Here is a 17,621-nt window from a genome sequence, read left to right as displayed (position 1 = left end):
GCTCTGTGGTAAATGGAAGCTAAAACACAGCCAAGTTGCTCTGGGTTAACGTCACTTACCAAAAGCTAAGAGCAGATAGGTGGAGAGCTGAGTCCCCACCCCCTTTCAATCTTCTATATGTTGTTTTACATTCATACTCTTAGAGGTAAGAACTCAAATGTCTCTCTACATGTGTTATGGGGAAAGGATCAGTGGAGAAAATCAGAGACAGAGGGAGGAAGGGCAGTGTGGTAGGAGGCAAAAAAACAGACCAGAAGGGTGAGCTTAAAAACAATGAGCCTGGAAGGTACAAAGCGATTGTCAGAAAAGCCTGGGAGAAGGTCAAGGTGAGAGGGAATGAAAACATGCACAAATTTTAGGAGCATGGACAAAGCAAGCAGTGGAGGGCAAGGTCTTTCAACATAGGTATTAGCATGTGCTACATCAAAAATGAAAGAAGAAAGATGCTTTGAAGATAACTTTACTGTAAAACAATTTTTTTTATGGGGATGTGTATCTGGATAACTTCTGATACAATGATTTGCCTGCACGAGAATATGGACTCTGAAAATCTTCAGGAGTTAAGTACTCCCTCAGCATATCTCCTGTGTATATAAGCCATCTACTTGGCACAATTCAGGTTAGTTTATATTCACTGGCTGCCTGGAACTTCTTCAGACTGAGGGTAACAATATTGATGGTTCATTGATATTCTAAAGAAACACTCGCTCAACAGACACATACATGACCAGCTAAAAACTGAGCTCCACCTGGGCACGGCTAAATCCCACAGGGACTCAGAGCACATCCAGCATGTCCACAACAGAATACTTACATTCTCTCTGAAGATAAAAGCCAGGATTGCAGCCGAGAGCTCTGCCAGGAAGATTAACAAAATAAACATGAAGAACTGGAAGAAAGAGAGAAAAAAATAAGAAGAGGCAGATGGGCCATTAGATATGTGCTACAAACAGCAGGAACACAGGTTTGAAAAGTCACCAAAGGGATGGATAAAACAGAATGAATTTGGTGTTGTTTTTGTTGTTAGTTAAAGGGTACAAAAATTAGGGAACAATTTACAGCTGGTGCATAGGCAGGATCTGTATGGTTGCAATATACTGGTTTAGAAACTGGTGTAATTCAAGAAGTAATACTCTTGTGATGACAAACTGGTATAATGCTTCTTGAATCAGGGTAACTTATTTCTATAAATTTGGGGGATATATGTAACATGTAACATACCATACACACACCACTGCCACCCTTCTATAACACAGCAGAATATTTTAACTACCTTAGGTGGTCGAACAGCTTTAACTACACTGATTTCTACATCAGTGTAAAATGTTATAAATATTGTGTATAGACCAGTCCTCGAAAGGCCAAAGTCCAAAGCTGTAACTTAAGAAAATAGCTACAGAAGTCAAGGGGCTCAGTATGTAAAGACATAAAGCCTGATATCTGGTATAGTGCATGGTTCTGGCAGGGTACCACAGTCTCAAAGTAAGCACAATAGACAGTATAAATTATACACACTTCTGAGACACTGTATCAGTTACATAAAGCCACTTCTGTGCAAAACTGAGAATCAGGTCCCTTAGAATTTAAATCCCCAAGACTTGCCCCATTGATACAAAAGAGAGTCTATTACAGTGAGGACTGCATGATGCCTTCACAGTTCAGTCCCACATAAGTGAGGTGTAAACAGTGAACTCAGGCAGGACTGCATCACTCAGAGGGTAACAGACATGTGGAATAAGCTGCCCATGAAAGTAGCCGGAGCAATAAGAAATGAATTCAAGAGACAACTGGATTTGTTTCTGTGCAAGGAGAGTATTGAGTGTTTCTCATCAGCTTTTTCTAATTCCAAGACAATCTTGGAATGGTAATATCAAGCCTTGGTAATATAGCTTTATATTAGCAAAAGCTATTGCTAATACCTGAGCACCAAAACCTATGCTCAGGTATTAGCAATAGCTTTTGGTAATATAAAGAGAATTCAAATTCCCTGGCTGGAATGGGCAAGCCATTTTTTAATATATCATTTATTAAATCTGAAGACAGTTTTTCCCACGGAAAGGTTGCAGTGACTGGTCTTTTGCTCTCCCTTTCCGCTCTAGGAGCAGGAAGCAAAAGAAAGGGAACCAGGGCTCAGATGACAAAAACAGGAAGGTTTAAAGAAGCAGGATTTATATCTCATAATTCCTGCTGGGTGATCCACTGGTTCATTTACCTTAATAATCTGTTCTTATTGTCTGAGACTTCTGAATGTCTCAGTCACTCTTCTCATTCAGAAATTGTTTCTATTTTTTAACCTGACAAGGGGACATGAAACAGTAAATGATACTTTGCAAATCTGTAGCATCACCCTTCAGAGGATCTCAAAGCACTCATAAATGGTTTATGGTAGTGATCCATGATTAATTCAACCATGCTGCTAATTATATATTCATTTACTGGTGGATGCACTTTCATCTAGACACTAGAGCAGGGCCAGCATTACAATGGATGCAGCTGCTTAGACTTTCTAAGCTGGCCGGATCCAGCCCCCAGCGATGTGTAATCTGGCTCATAGGGTTCTCCAGGGGTCTGGATATTTGGCAATGGAGGAGCACCACTTCTCTGCTGCCAAATTTCCAGACCCATGGGGAACCCTAGGCCCTGCACACTAGATTGGGCATCTGATTCTGGTGCATGGAGATGAGCAGGGGCAGTGCAGGCCATTTGAGCCTGATCACCAGGGATCCAGGTTTTTCATGTCCCACAGAAAAATGGAGTAAACCATAGATTTTACCTTTTACCAGAGGTAAACATGGATTTCTCATTTTGCTGGAGAAACCTGTGGACTCTGCAATTTTGGGATAAGCCCTCTGCAGGCTGGCAGAGATCCAGTCTTCAAGGGGGTGGGGGAGTGGGAAGAGGCCAGTTAGGCAGGGGGTCCCATGTGCAGATATATGCACATGGCCTCAGGCAGCCTGGAGAGCAGCTTCTGCAGGTAAGATGGCAGGGAAAGGGGATTGAGGCCTCCATAGGGATCATGGTTTTCTCTGTTCAAAAACCACAAATTCTCTGATAACCCCTCCCCCCCCAACCTGCAAATTCTCTGATTAAAAACCCCAAAATCTGCATTTTTCCATGATTAAAATGAAACACCACTATGTGTATATATATATAGATATCAGTTGAACACAATGTTTTATTGATATATTTACAGTTTTAAAGCAATTTGGAAGCCTACCAGTGCCTCAATCACTATAATAAGATAAATTCTAAATACGTATACATTTTGGCGTTTGATTTTGGGTTTTTTTATCATGGAAAATCAGAGCTCCCACTGCCCCCTTCACTCACCAGGATGTGGGTCCAGCTCTGGCTGTCCCTCCTCACTCCTCACTGCTTTGTGGTTGCTGAGCAGCCCTGATATGTCAGTGCCTTGCCCATGCCATTGCCCCTCACTTCCAAACCACAGCCCCCCATCCCTGTTGGTGCTCCTCACTAGCCACCCACAGCCCCCTGGACCTGCTGGTGACCCTCACTCCCCATCTAGAACTCCCCCCTCCCCAGCCCTGCCAGAGGGTGCCTCCAGCTGCCAGGGCACCCAGAGACCCAGAGACACAACAGAGACCCAGGTCCTCAGCCTCCAGCCCCCCTGCAGCAGAGCCCAGCTCCCCCCCCCAGTCTGGCTGAAGTGGAGCCCATGGCAGGCGGAGGGGTGCAGATGCAGGTTTGCTGTGGGCTTGGGGCTCCCCACCCAGCTGCCCTCCCTCACCCACCTGCTGAGCTTCTCTGCCCAGCTGCCCTCCCCACAGGACCTCCATGGCCCAGTGGGCGGGACCTGGCACAGCAGATCAGAGTGAGGCAGGGAAGCTTGATGCTGCTGCTGCAAGCCCGGCACTGCCATAGCAAAGCACCCCCTGCCTGCCCAGCAGCAGTGGGGGGACAGCACAGAGTTGTGCCCCTAGCTATAATAACTCAGTGCTGCCCCCCCCTGCTATTGCCAGGCAAGCAGGGAGAACTCTGCCAGGGTGGTGCAGGGCTCGCAGCAGTGGCATTGAGCTTCCTCGCCTCACTCTGTCCTGCTACACTGGGTCTTGCCTGCTGGCAGCAGAGGCCCTGGGGGAGGGCAGCTGGGCAGGGAGCCCAAGCCCAGTGGCCAGCCCGCACCCACCCCACGCATAAATCTGGGGGCATGTGCCCCTCCCAGGAGTGCGCACAGTGGCGGGAAGCAAGCCACCCCCTGGATGAGCTGCCCATGGCCCCATCCCACTGCCCACCCCATGCACCACCCAGGCTGGGCAGCAGCCCCATCCCCATCCCTCACTATGGGGGTCTTAATCCTTCTCTCAATGACCCCCCACCCCAATTCACCTGTGGGAGCTGCTCTCCAGGATGCCTGGTGGCCTTGTGCTTGTGGACATGAGGCCCCCTGCTAAGCACCCTTCTCCCACTCCCCCCAGCCCCTTGCAGGCTGGAACTCTGCCAGCCTGCAAGGGGAACCATGGTTTCCCGTGTTTTTGTCCTTTAAAGGAAAAATCCATGTTTTTATCCTTAAAATGAGAAAATCCAGGTTTTGCCACATTTTTCCATCATGAATGGAAAACCTAGATCCCTGATAATTACACACACAAACATGTATTGTTGCGTCAAATCCAGCAAGCCAAAGTTAACAGACGTTGCACCTGATTTTGGTTCACCAGGCAAAATTTAGTTATAAGCGTAAAATTATGAACAACTGTTTCAAGCACTTGTGCTGCACCTCCCCGCTCCTTTTTGTTGTTGTTATTGCAGAAGTTGTTAGGATATTGTACAGGATAGTTTCTTTCTAATTTGCAGAAGACCTGAGCAAGATGAGAATCCAAATAATGGGATGGCTGAATGCGGCTGCAAACATTTGGCAGCCTTGTTCAATAGGTCAAATTCAACAGTTAAGTGTCTTAACAAAATAGAAGCATGTCAAAGAAATCACAAATCCCAGAAAGCACCAAAGTCATAATCCAAAACATCTTCTGTCCTTCTGCCTTGTGTTTATAATTGAGCTAACAGGTTCAGACATGCGTTATGTAGCACTCTAAAATCTTATGCAAGCAACTCTACTTCATCAATTTTTGAACAACTTTGTAAGTGGACTTAGTGTTACCAAGTATTCTTCCCTCCATCCTACTGCCTTTGAAATGATACTTTCCTAGTCCCTGTTGGCAATCTGGAGCCTTATTGGGATAGACACATGTTTCTTGCCCTTGTATCTGATGAAATTTAACTCCCTTCAAACTCCTGCTCCTTTGGCCCTTTTGAACCTGGTGGCTAGGGACAGACATTCAAAAAGCCTGACCTTGAATCGATTCAATCTTTGCAGGTTAGTCTAACCTAGCTAGGCTGAACCCGTTTGTAACTGGACAGACATTCTGAGGAAATTCAGGCACATGCCTGCAGTGGCTCAGGCTAAAAGGCAGGAGGTGCTAGAGCAGCCCTCCAATCTTTCCACAATTCAGAGCTGAGGCGGGCATGGCTAGGCCCCCACAGGACTCTCTGATTAGGGAGGTCTGCCTGCAGGGTCCCAGGCTTTTCCCCGCTGGCTGATCAAGGGATGGGAGTGTTGCCAGGCCCCTGCCAGCACTCTGAGACAAGGTGGGGTGTGTGCAGTGCATCTGGTGATGATACAGAGCTTTTCAATCTCCCTCTCTCTGCTTCTTTATGCTGCCTGCAGCAAACTGAAAGGCAAGCAAGCCAGCATGGGACTGATAACAGTGATTATCACCTCATCAGCAAAACAATAGGCTCTCTCCATTACTTCAAACTCTTCTTAAACAGTTTACTGGCTGACCTGTTGATTAGCTCCAAATAGCCTTAGGTGGTCACTGTGCTGTCTGCCTGTCCCAGTGAATTGGAAAGAGACACACACAGAGACATCTCTCAGCATTAGCTAGCAGGGCTATGCGAAGCTTTGGGTGCTGATCTGATTCACAGGAGATTTGGCCTGATTCGATTTGGAGGAGATTTGGAAAAGATTCGGAAAGCTTTGGAGATTTGGGCAGTCCCTGCTCGCCGTTGTAAGGAGCTGGACCCGGACTCTGTGCTGGTAAGTTTGTGTGTGTTGCGGGGGGGGGTTGGAGAAGGGGGGAGGGGACCATGGGGACCCCTGCCAGACTGCGGCTTCCCTAGCCCCCCTGAGCTTCTCCCAGCCCTGTCGATAGCTGCCCTACCTGGCTCCAGCTCCCAGCTCTTTAAAAAAAAAATAAATAAAAAGCCCTGTATTCACTGGCTGCTGCAGCGGCTATTGGGACTTCTGGGACCTTGTGACAGAGCCCCTCATGCAGTGCAGGGTAGTGGGGATTGCCCCCCCCCACCCTTGCCCTCTGCTTGGCAGCAGCCAGTGAGTGCAGGGCTTTTTTTTTTTTAAGAGAGCTGGGAGACTGGGGCGGGGCAGGGCAGCCATTGACAGGGCTGGGAGAGCAGGCGGGGGATGGGGCCTGTTTGATTCAGAGATTCAGCTGATTCAGCAGTGGCCAAATCTCTGAATCAGATTTGGCTGAGTCGATTTGGGACAGTGCTTTCAATCACCGAATCGAATCACTGTGCCCCAAATTGGCCGAATCCAAATCTGAAGCGAATACTAGCTGCTTCGCACAGGCCTATTAGCTAGCATACTATGTGCCTAGGGTCTGTGGGGCTGGGGTTCATGCTGTGGGAGATGGGAGGGAGGGATCCCTGCTTGAGCAGCGAGGCGGGGGTAGGACAGGAGGAAGCCATGTAGAACCTGCTGTGTCTGCGGTCTCTACCGGAGCTCCAACCAGGGAGCAGAAAGGAGGGGCCAGCTCTGCTGTGGAGCAGAGAGCCCCACCCAGCCCACAGAGCATGTTGGGATGCTGGGGGTGCCTGGTTTATCTTTAACCAGCAAGGGGTCTGGGACACTTGTTGCAAAAACTGATTTGAGCCAAATCAGTTAAGTTTGATACTACATTCAACTAGGTTTATCTCAAACTGGTTTCAGCCATTTTGAAACTAGTTTATGTGCACTGAACATCTGTTCTGTTACAGGTTTAAACCAGTTTCTGATCACTTAAATCAGTTTATGTGTAATGGCTGTTCCTAGCCTATAAGTTTAGTTAGTGTGACTTGAATCACAGCACATGTGTTTCCACATAGACATCAACTCAGACACACACACCCCTCTTTTTCTTTGCCATGCCATTCAGTATGGTTGCCAGGTTCTCACCAAGCTGATTTTGCTGCTGAAATTTTCCTAAATGACCATGAACATGAGGCAATGATAATCTTGGGTTCCCAATGTAAAATAAAGTAACAATAAAAGCAAATAAATAAAGCAGTAGGATTCAGAATGATCTTTGAGAGGTAGAAAAAGTAATAAGCGTGAAACAGTGCACTGGAATATAACAAAAACAAGGTGCGTCCAGATGAGCATACGTGCACTTTGTGGCTTCTCAAATGCTTTTTAGGCAGCGCGAAATGCACATGGCACATATGAAAGAGTTCTCCGCTCTATATATTTGCAGTGCAGAAGAAAATCTAGATACCAAGAACTCCTAATATCTAAAAAAAAAGGTAGCAGAAAAAAAGCGGGGTGGCGCACATGGCTGTAGTGTCTGCTGCCCAAAACTGAGCCTGGCCAGCCAGAGCTATGCTCCAGTTGCCGGCCAGGCTCCACATGCCCAGATTGCCACTGCTGCAACCCTGGGAAGCCCCCAGGACTGCAGGTAAGGCTGCTGGGGCTAGTCCAGGTACTGGCCCCAGCCTCCCCTGCCCTACCCAAGGCAATCTGCCATGTGCCAGAGCATGCAGGGGCATTCCTCAGGGACAAGTAACAGCGGCACAACTACAATGCCACTGTATTTGTCCCCAGGGAAATGCACGGGAGTGCTTGTGTGGATGTGCTTATAAAGGGCAATATTCAGCCGTGAGGTTACGTAGAGTAACATAAGGACTGAATGCAGCCCAGAACTCTCCTGAATCCAACCTACCTGTCTAGCACACACATTTGCATGCAGTCTGCAGAGTCCTGAATGGGAAATACTTTTACTGTTCACTGCTCTTTATATGTATGTGACTTTGGACTTCTAAACTTTACTGGAACTTATTGAGCTTGGTTCTCCACTCGATTACATCAAGTTTACTTGTGAAGTGTCCTGTGATGAGTCAAGGGAGGATCAATGCATACCTCAAGCAGGGTAGCATAGGTCATAGCATCAAAGGAGATGTTATAACACACTGAATTCAGATGGGTAAGGAAAGGAAAGGAGAATTCAGTTCAGTGAAGCCTGTCAGATCTCCAGGGATATTGCCAAATTCTCTTTCGGACAGCTGAAGGTTCATGTTCCCTGTTAGAGACAAGCATCTATGTTTCACTGTGAAGCAGCCGCTGCTCTTGCTTCTGCAGGGCTCTGTATGCAAGATACAATTACAAAGCACACTGAAAGATCAAGATTTAGAAAAACACGTAGAGAACTCTGAGGGAGAAACAGAAGGTCACACTTGATAAAAACAAGAAACAAATAACTGAGCTCTGTGTTCAGTCACGTAATTGGGAATGCTTTCCTGTAACAGATAATGGCTGGAAACCCTGCAGGATCAGATCTAGTCACAAAGATCAAAAATGGTTATTTTAGTGGTTAGGGCCTGGTAAATAGTACATGATGCTCTCACGGGATTTAGGTGAAACCCTGTAATTCAAGGAAAAACTGGTCAACAAAACTAATAATTATGGCACATTTTAGGAGCTGAGAAGAATGTATATTGAAGTGACCACGGGGACACTTTTTCAAGTTCTACCTATTTTTGCAAGATAGATTTTTTGCTGAATTTAATATTCAGTGGAAACAGATTACAGCTCAGTTCCTGATTTCCCTGAAACCTTCCCCTATTTCTGCTTTCTTATCTCTAAGTCCCAAGTAAGAAAAATATCAGAATCCTAACTTAAAAGGGCTAGACAGTAATCATCATCATTACCACCAGTACCACCAATCATCCAGTTGCATGTGTTTATATGCTGTAACAATTGGACTTGTATAAGGTTACATATCCATGTATATATACAACTGGTTTCTGATGGATGGAAATTATCATTGTTCAAATGTGTATCATGAGCCCCATACTGCTGAAAGCTGATGGAAATTCTCTTTTAGCTCAAGGACTAGTGGTTGGTACTTTGAGAAGATCTGATTTTTTCTCCACCGTCTGCTTGTTTTACTGTATATGTGCTTTAAAAAGTGCTTTAATGGTGCTTTAAAAAGAAAAAAAGAGTCATCTGTGTAAAATGTTACATGGTCACCCTTCCTGGCAATACACAATCACTCATGTACTTAGAAGGAACCAAAGTCCAAGACAAAATGCAGCGACACTTACAAAGAGCAGGAGGCACTTGTTCTCACGGATGGCCCCACAGCAGCCAAGAAAGCCCAGCAGGAAGAGCATCGCTCCCATTGCCAGCATGATGTATGCTCCCGTGAAGAGCAGAGGGTTGACAGCCACGATCTCTCGAAATCCTGTTGGATCCACAATAACCCAGATCCCAACTCCTAGAAGGCAGGCCCCTCCCAGCTACCACAAAGAAGGAGAGAACAGGAGATGAAAGAGTTAAAAAAACCCCCAATGTCAAAGGGGATTTGTCAGATGATTCTGATCTAAAAAGTCCCCTTGGTCTGCACTTGCTGCTTCATGGCAAATGCTCTCTGCAAAACAGGCAACTCTGCTCACTGACTGTGCAGTTTCAATTGCTTTCTCCCCTTGTTTTTTCATTATTGGGAACATTTATAACAAAAGCCATGTTTTGTTTCTTAACTGTTCACTTGTTCCAGCTGTTTATTCCTTCCCTAATATTGTAAGACCATATCCTCAGCCCCATGTGCTGCCTGAGTCACTAGAGCTGCTTGGGACTGTCCAGTTGAGGGAGGTAAAGGAATCCTTCCCCTATAGCCCCTGTGCTACCCCTATGGGGGAAACAACAGCCTGTAGTTTCACCTGCCCCACCTTTCAAAAGACCCCGTCAAACTGATCCTGCAGAGAAGAGCCACATTTATTAGACATATCATAACAGAGGAGTCAGGACTAGAAACTTGCTTCTTAAACAATACAAGGCTGGCCTCTTTCTCTGCCCGCAGTAGTAACATGCTCTGCAAGCTTCTTTTGCTGAAGAGAGACATCACTCAAAATGACAGCAAGCACCAGGCTGCCTTGTTGAATGCTTCAGCACCTTTGGACCAAAGGCGCTGGGCACATCAGTCACTGTAGTGATGAAGCTGAAGGGATCTTCTGCATCATGGGAACTTTACCAGAGCACATCAGGGCCTGTCAGTGCATCAAGTGGGAGTACGAGGGAGCAGGAGACTGACAGAGAACAAGAGAGAGATCACGAGAGGGTTCCAAGTACTTACAAATATGAAGAAATTGAAAAGAAACATCAGATACTTCACGCAGCTCAGACAATCCCCCTCCATGGTCTCCAGGCTGTGTGACCCAATTATTCCTGCAAAACACGAATGCTTCCTTAGTACGTTTGCTGTTTCCAGTGTGGCACAGGCTTATTTCCCATCATATGCCCCATAGACCTGTGGAATTCACTACACTGATGGGTTTGTTTTTTACCTGAATTTAGTAACATAATATACGCTAATAGATGGTAATAATCACTGCTAATTCCCACTGCATTCTTCCTGTGTGGATCAGGATAGAGGGTGGAAGGTGAAGCTGTAGAAGACTGAAGCACCCACTTTGCTCATAAGCCTGGATACCCCTAATCACTGTTGTGCAGATAAGACTTCAGTTTTTTTCCCCTCACTGATACAAAGGGCACTGAGCAGATGCGACTACCCAAAGTAAGAATCATGCACTACTGGGCAAATCCTGCGACAGCCCTTGGCAGGATTGCAGTACTATAGCTCCACTGCGCTCAAGACTGTGAGGATTACAATCAAATGGAATAGATGGGATCTGGTACCATCTCAAAGGGTTTGCAATGGCTGAATATTGTGGAGCCCAGTCTGTATCAGGCTTCTCCCACAGAGGAGGAGCAACAAGGAAAACGATAGGTTCAGGGTAGCTTTTAGAAGCTGAGAGTAGAAGTGGGTGGGTGGCTGCAGGATAAATCTTCAGCTAAAATAAATTTATACAACATCACTAAAATCTTGGTGCCTTAGAGCTGCTGTAGGCAGAGACCCTGGATAAACAATGCCAGGATTTGTCCCCGAGAGAAAATGTAAAGGAACCTGAATTGGCTCAGTGACTTCACATGGCTGAACTAGATGGCAAGCCCCTTAGATCTAATCCTTAGACCTGAGACCCTGCTCCTGCCTTTGTTTGAGGTAATTTGCATTATCACAGAGCCCAGAGATACCTCATCACATAAGAAATTCCTGCCCAGAAGAGCATTTCATCTTTTTACTCTTCTGTGAAATATGAAACATCACAACCAGAAGGAAATATGACTCTACATCCTGCTTGCCATCAAACAACTTTGAGGTGAACAGACTATTCCAACTTTTCTCTGAGCCTTACCTGCATAAAATGAACAGTTCCAAACAGGAGATTTTACCACACCTTCAAATCTCTTATGAAATATGAACTTTCACTTCTACCTAGGAGAACTTTTACAATCTTTTCTCTTATGCCTGAAGGGTGTTTACGCCCGACGGCTTGCAAATAATGATTTTTTTTGCAAAAATCTAGTTGGTCTAATCAAGGTATCACCTCTACCATGAGTTCTGATTCCTTTTGCCTCTAGACTAGGGGTTTTCAACCTTTTTTAAAAAGTGTACCCCTTCTGTCTTAAAGTTTCAGCTCATGTACCCCTTTACATTAAAATGATGGGGGGGGGGGGCTGAGCACGCACGCGCATGCATGTGCACACCCCCCCACAGCAGATAGAGAGGTCAGATAGAGGTCCCCACAGTGAGGGAGGGAGTGGCACACAGACAGGAGCAGGGGCTGGAGTGAATGGGGTCCCAGCTGGGTTGGGTCGTGGGACAATCAGAGCCTGGGCAGTTAGTCCAGGGGTGGAGTGGGCTCATGCCAATGCGAGTACCCCAGCAGAGGCCCGGGGGGAATGTGCCCCCCGATCTGTGCATGGGGCGGAGGCGGCTGCTGCTGCAAGCTGGGCTTTGCACGCTGCTGCAGCCGCTCTGATGTGACTTCACATGCATCCCGCTGCCAGGTGGGCAGGGGGCATGGCGCAGCCCGGTGGCTGCAGGCACATGGCATTGCACCACTCCTGGGGCAGCTGCAGCAGTGTGCAAAGCCCAGCGCACAGCAGCTGGGGAAGCATAGCGGCCTCTACCCCGTGCACAGATTGGGGGAGGGGGAGGGGCACATGCCCCCTGGGCCTCCACCAGTGTCCCCCCATCTGTACCCCTTACAACCTTTTTAAGTACCCCCAGGGGTACGTGTACCGCCGGTTGACAACCACTGCTCCAGACCAGTGCAGCTACAACCTAGATACCTGCGCTCCTTAGATCAGCATTTATGACACGGAAAGCACCAAGGAAACATCTATCAGAGCTCCCTTGATGTAAGCAATTTTAGAAAAAGAGAGACCAGGCTCTGCCCCAAACCACTTACAGTCTAACAAGGTGACTGTATATCCACATAAGAAGAGACATCAGCCATCACGTCAATAACACAGAACAACAATAACCAAACTCCTACTGAGGCCAAAGATGTTTCAGTTTCTGCAGCTTGCACAGGTGAATATACACACAGGCGTGCATACAATTTTGCTTTGCTCCCCGGAGAACACTCCTGACTGGAATGAAGCCCGTATGCTCTTTACCCCTCCCCTTCCCCAAATAAAGCTGCATCCAATTACATGCTGAGTTAGAAAAATACATTTGATCCTGCTGAAAGAAAGAAGTCGTGAATTATTCAAGGTTTTGAGGAACATTTTTCACAGGCCTGGCAATAAATCCTTCCCTTTCACTCCCTCATTGTTTTTACTAATCCACAAAACTTGGGGCTGCTGTACAGCTTTGCCATGGTCCTTCCTTCTGTGACCATGGTAACTGATCTGCTTTAGCAAAGCTGCTCCGAGAAACCTTTGGCAGACAGCTCTCCCAGCAAGGGGCTGCCGCAGGTAAACAGCAGCATTCACACAGTGTTTTTGTTTGCTGTGCAGCCTTTGACTCATTTGAAAATTAAATCAGTCCCTTCCTCTCTGTAGGTGCAGAACCGGGACCTCTGAAGTGGAGAGGTGTTCAGACACACATGGGCAAATGTTCATGCCTGAAAAACACACGCAGGTGCACATACAGTATTTTTTTTTCTGAATTCCTCCTATGTTGAAAGCAGGGTGGCAGAATGCCACTATAATGGCTCTGCAATGCCTGGGATATTCCTTTCCCCTAAGGAAATCCTTAGAAGACCAGGCAAGCCAATTTTACAGTGTTCCCTACACCCAGAGTGTGTGACAGGAGAGGACAGACAGACCTGTCTTGGGGGATCATTTGACCCCCACTCCATGGGTGACTAGTGCCACCTTAGTAGGGGGGAGGAGCATGTTCCCCCCCAGCGACCAGTCAGTGACCGGGGGGGGCACCACTCCCTGACCAGTGCTTGCAGGGGGGGCACCGGTGCTCCTGCCTGCCCCTTGGCCCGTCACCTAAGCAGTGAGTGCAGCCAGTCGGGGGTACACCGACACTCTAAGGGGGTGCATGTGTACCCCCATGCAACCGCTATGCATCAACACTGGAGGTCTCAGAGAGGAGGTTCAAGACTCTTGAGGGGCTGGAAGCCCTAATTCTGGATACCAGGATGGAAACAGTTTATAGTGACGTGTAGGAGGGATGGGAGCTGAGGCAATTCTTACATTCTTAGGAAGGAAGGTGAACTTCCACATCCCTTAAATCATATGGTCCTAATTTGAGTGCCAAGGGCCATATAAGAGGGATGTAGTACCCAATTACAAGACATTATTGCTTCAGCAGCCCCCAGAATAAGTGATGCCTTAAAATATGGGTCAGAACAAAGCCATGGCACAAGTTATGGTGGCATATCCCCACATCATCCACGTCCTGAAAGCCATTAGAGAATTCTGTAATAGCCTGCAAGTTTGGATGCTTAATCAGGTGTATCTGTAGCACAATGATCCTAAGGGAGGAAAAAAAGGAGATAAGGGCAACTAAGCCTAGCTTTACCATATTTCTTTGCTTTGCCCACTTCAGTGCCACAGAAGCATCCACAAGAGAAATATGGTCTGCTCGCCGGAAAATAGAAACGGGAGCCAAGGCTTCCTGTTTCAGTTCTAACAACAATCTACTACATACACTTGGGTTAGCTTCTACAAGTCCTGGGCTCACATTTCTCATCTATATGTATCTGCTACCTCTGAAGACTTCATTGAAGTGATGACAACTTATACCAGTTGAGGATCTGGCATAATTTCCTTTTGAAACCTAAGCTAAAAAGTCCATAGCCTACACCCACCCCGTATGTCCATTCAAAACATTTTCTTGCTATGAACACACCTGACTGAATCCATCTAATGAGTTCTAAAGATTTGAAGACATCACTGTCAAGGCTGGCTGCACTATGCAGTCAGATTTGGGAATTGCCTAGAGAAGCAAAAATGTTCAGTGACTGAGCCCTGATAGGTAGATATTTTTCAGTTTCCCTAGGACAGCAAGGCCCCTATGAGGTGGTGCCAACTCTGGGCTCTAAACTAACCTCTGGAAGTTCTCCGATCTACCGCACTTTGTAGAACACAAAATTAGAAGCAAAACTAAGTCAACTCTGTATCACTGCAAGATGGAAACAAAAACTGCATGATTTAAAAATTTAAAGAGTCCTTCAACTCATAATGTTCAGATCTATGTGAGTCAGAGGCAATAGTGCAAGGTCTCTGATGGTGCAGTCAAGAATAGAGTACATCAGAGACTATCTGTCAGAACAGATCAAAGCAATCATTCAGCACCCCCAACCCATTGAAAGCATTTGAAAATGTGTCAGCTCTGGGTTAAGGTTGGCATCCTAAAAACAATCAGGTTACAGGGACCCTAGAACTGTAACACAGTGAGACCTTTTAAAACTCTGTTATAGAAGTACAAATCTGAATACAGACACAAATACAGCTCACCATTAAAAACACCACACCACATTCACTAGAATACATTCATTAGATACAAGTCAGTAATGAATCTGGCTTTATCGGCCACTAAAGCTGTATTTATGATAGTCTGGTTAAAGCTTTCATGGAGCAAAATCCAGGACAGAGTCCTAGGTACGCCACAGACCTCTAGAACTGAAAGCCGTTCACACCACTTCTGGTTCTGGTTAGTTTAGCCATCACAATGCAGCATTTTTCACAGCTACCCACCAAACCAGAAAGAGCATAGCTGCAGTCATGTGACTCCACGGCCAAGCTAATTAGCCCTGCCTCTCAGCAGAGCAAATTAATTTAGCCACATTATCACTGCCTCTCAGTATCGCATGAATTTGGTGGTCTGGATACCGTGTTGTGTGAACGTGACTATATCGCTTCTGGTTCAGGAGATGGCAGCAGCCTCCCACCCAGAAACAGGATCACTCAGGGGTTCATAGTCTTTTCTGAATCAAGGTACCCCTCATTAGACAAAAGACAGCCCTTGGAAAATGCCAGATCATAATTTTCAGTCATTTTTTTACTACAGAAAAATACTAAAACAATTCTTCTGTTTCAGGAAACTCAGAAAGACCATAACAGGTCAGAATGTTTTTAAAACCATGGATTCATATTTGATAGCTCTGGTTTTATCTTGTGAATGTTTGCCCAGCTAACAGTGCTAACACTGTGTGGCATCCTACGGCTCCCTTGAAAGGACCTTAAGGCACCCCAGAGTGCCACAGCTCCCTGGTTGACAGCCACACATGTAGCTGCGTTCTCAGTGGCAGGCAGGCACTGCTGTGCTGCCTCCTCTCAGGAGACACAGCACAACCAGGGGTAGGTTTATCACTTGGGGAAGCCAGACAAGGGTTCTTACTCTTTGTTAAATGATATTACCAAGAAAAGCTTTGAAATCAAGGCCAGGTACGGGCATTACATTCTTACCAGTAAAAGTGATCGGAAACCGGTCTATACCCGTAAGAGAAAAGAAGTTTTGTACATGTAGACAGTTTAAAAGTGGTGGAACCCAGTCTAAGATTCCCTTCCCCCCCCCAAAAAGGGTGAATGTGTATTCTGCTCGCTACTGAGCTAAAATACGATTCTGCCTCAGGCTTTTAGATTGATTCTGCCTCAGGCTTTCTGAATATCTGTACCTAGTCCAAGAGCTGCTAGCTAGTTTCATAGCTGCTAATGCAAAGGAGACCCTTGCAGTTGCAAGTCTGAACTGTCCTAAGGTCAGTCCTGAGCAGAAAAATGTTTGACGCTGACTTGAGACTAAAAGAGAATGAAAGACCCATTGCAGAGAGTCCTTAGGGATCCTGGGACACAGCCCTGAAATTTGGAGCTGTTCTGGAAAATATAGACTGGCTAGTCACTTTATAAGGTGCCCAAACACGTCAGTGTGTACAACCATCCATTTTTATCCAAGGTTACAACGTTGTGATTTCTGCAATATTGGGCTGTACTTTGATTAGAAAATAACTGGGAGGTGTCAAATCATGCCACATGGTGACTGCTGTCTTTTTCATGTTAACTACCGGATATTGACTGAAGCTGAGCTTTTGAGTGGAAAATGACTTTCAGTAACCATACACATAGAAACATGAATTATGTGCACAGTCATCCAAATGAGATCCTCACCATGTGTTTTTCTGCACCCTTTAGAAAAGTCTCATTCCCTTAATTCAGTAAACATTCAGATATGCACATATACATATGCACCTATATACATACAGAGAACACTTATTGTTAAGTGACCCTAGATGCACATAGTAGACATAGCTGCAGAAGTCAATGGCTAAGGAACAATATTTTGTCCAGTCTCTAGCTCCTCCATTTGCATGACATCTTTGTATTTGTTCAAAATGTGGTTTCAAGAGTTAACAGCATTTTACTTGTGCATTTGTACTGCTTTTTCTCTTTCTCCTACTATGAATTTCATTTTGGTGGTAAAGCTGAAACAGCAACAGAGCAGCCAGGAAATATGCCCCAGATGTTGTAATAAGCTTGGAACAAATTACAACGTTTCAAATGCAATGCAATTTTTTTTTGTCTTTCCTCCAAACCTAATTTATTTCCCTCTGTCCGATCCCACATCTCAGCCTCTCTCCCCCTGACATTTCTTCTCGGATGTTTTGCTGTCACCTTAAACATAGCATGGACAAAAGCCAGCTTATCTTTTCCTAGAAAATTACCCTCCACAATCCTATTTGCTGTCACTGTCACCACCTTCCCTGTTATTTCAAGTCTGTAGCTTGGGGTTCAGCTTTGACTGCTCTTTCTCCTTTGCCCTTAATATCCAGGGTGTATCTAAATCCTCTCACTGCTGCTTTCTGCACATCTCTCAGATTTGCCAGCCAGTCAGAACTCTCATCCATGCCTTCTCATCTTGTTTGATTACTGTAACCTCTGAATTGTCCCCTCCAGCCCTTTTAAAATGCAAGCATGTAAATCACCTTTCTGCATTGCTTTGACCACATCATCTTCATTGTTCACCCCTCCACTGGCTCCTCCTGTGTCACTGCATCAAATTCAGGTGCCATGTGCTCACCTTGAGGTCCTT

At 46.0% G+C, this 17,621-nt stretch overlaps 1 protein-coding gene across 8 annotated transcripts in view; it reads right to left on the bottom strand.

The window, feature by feature from the left end:
- TSPAN18 (tetraspanin 18) overlaps nucleotides 1-17,621 on the bottom strand; it is a 210,595-nt gene that overhangs the window by 19,891 nt on the left and 173,083 nt on the right. For all 8 annotated transcript variants that reach the window (XM_059722773.1, XM_059722772.1, XM_059722774.1 and 5 more), the window contains 3 exons: nucleotides 10,365-10,456; nucleotides 9,337-9,531; nucleotides 815-889 (listed from right to left, as the gene is read on the bottom strand). In XM_059722773.1, the coding sequence (XP_059578756.1) occupies nucleotides 815-889; nucleotides 9,337-9,531; nucleotides 10,365-10,427 (333 nt within the window). In that variant the 5' untranslated portion in view covers nucleotides 10,428-10,456. The remainder of the gene's footprint in view (nucleotides 1-814; nucleotides 890-9,336; nucleotides 9,532-10,364; nucleotides 10,457-17,621) is intronic.

The sequence above is a fragment of the Alligator mississippiensis genome, chromosome 2, assembly GCF_030867095.1.
Source record: "Alligator mississippiensis isolate rAllMis1 chromosome 2, rAllMis1, whole genome shotgun sequence".
Classification (NCBI taxonomy): domain Eukaryota; kingdom Metazoa; phylum Chordata; order Crocodylia; family Alligatoridae; genus Alligator; species Alligator mississippiensis.
The sequence above is the reverse complement of the archived record's forward strand: the minus strand, read 5'-3'. Positions and strand labels throughout refer to the sequence as shown.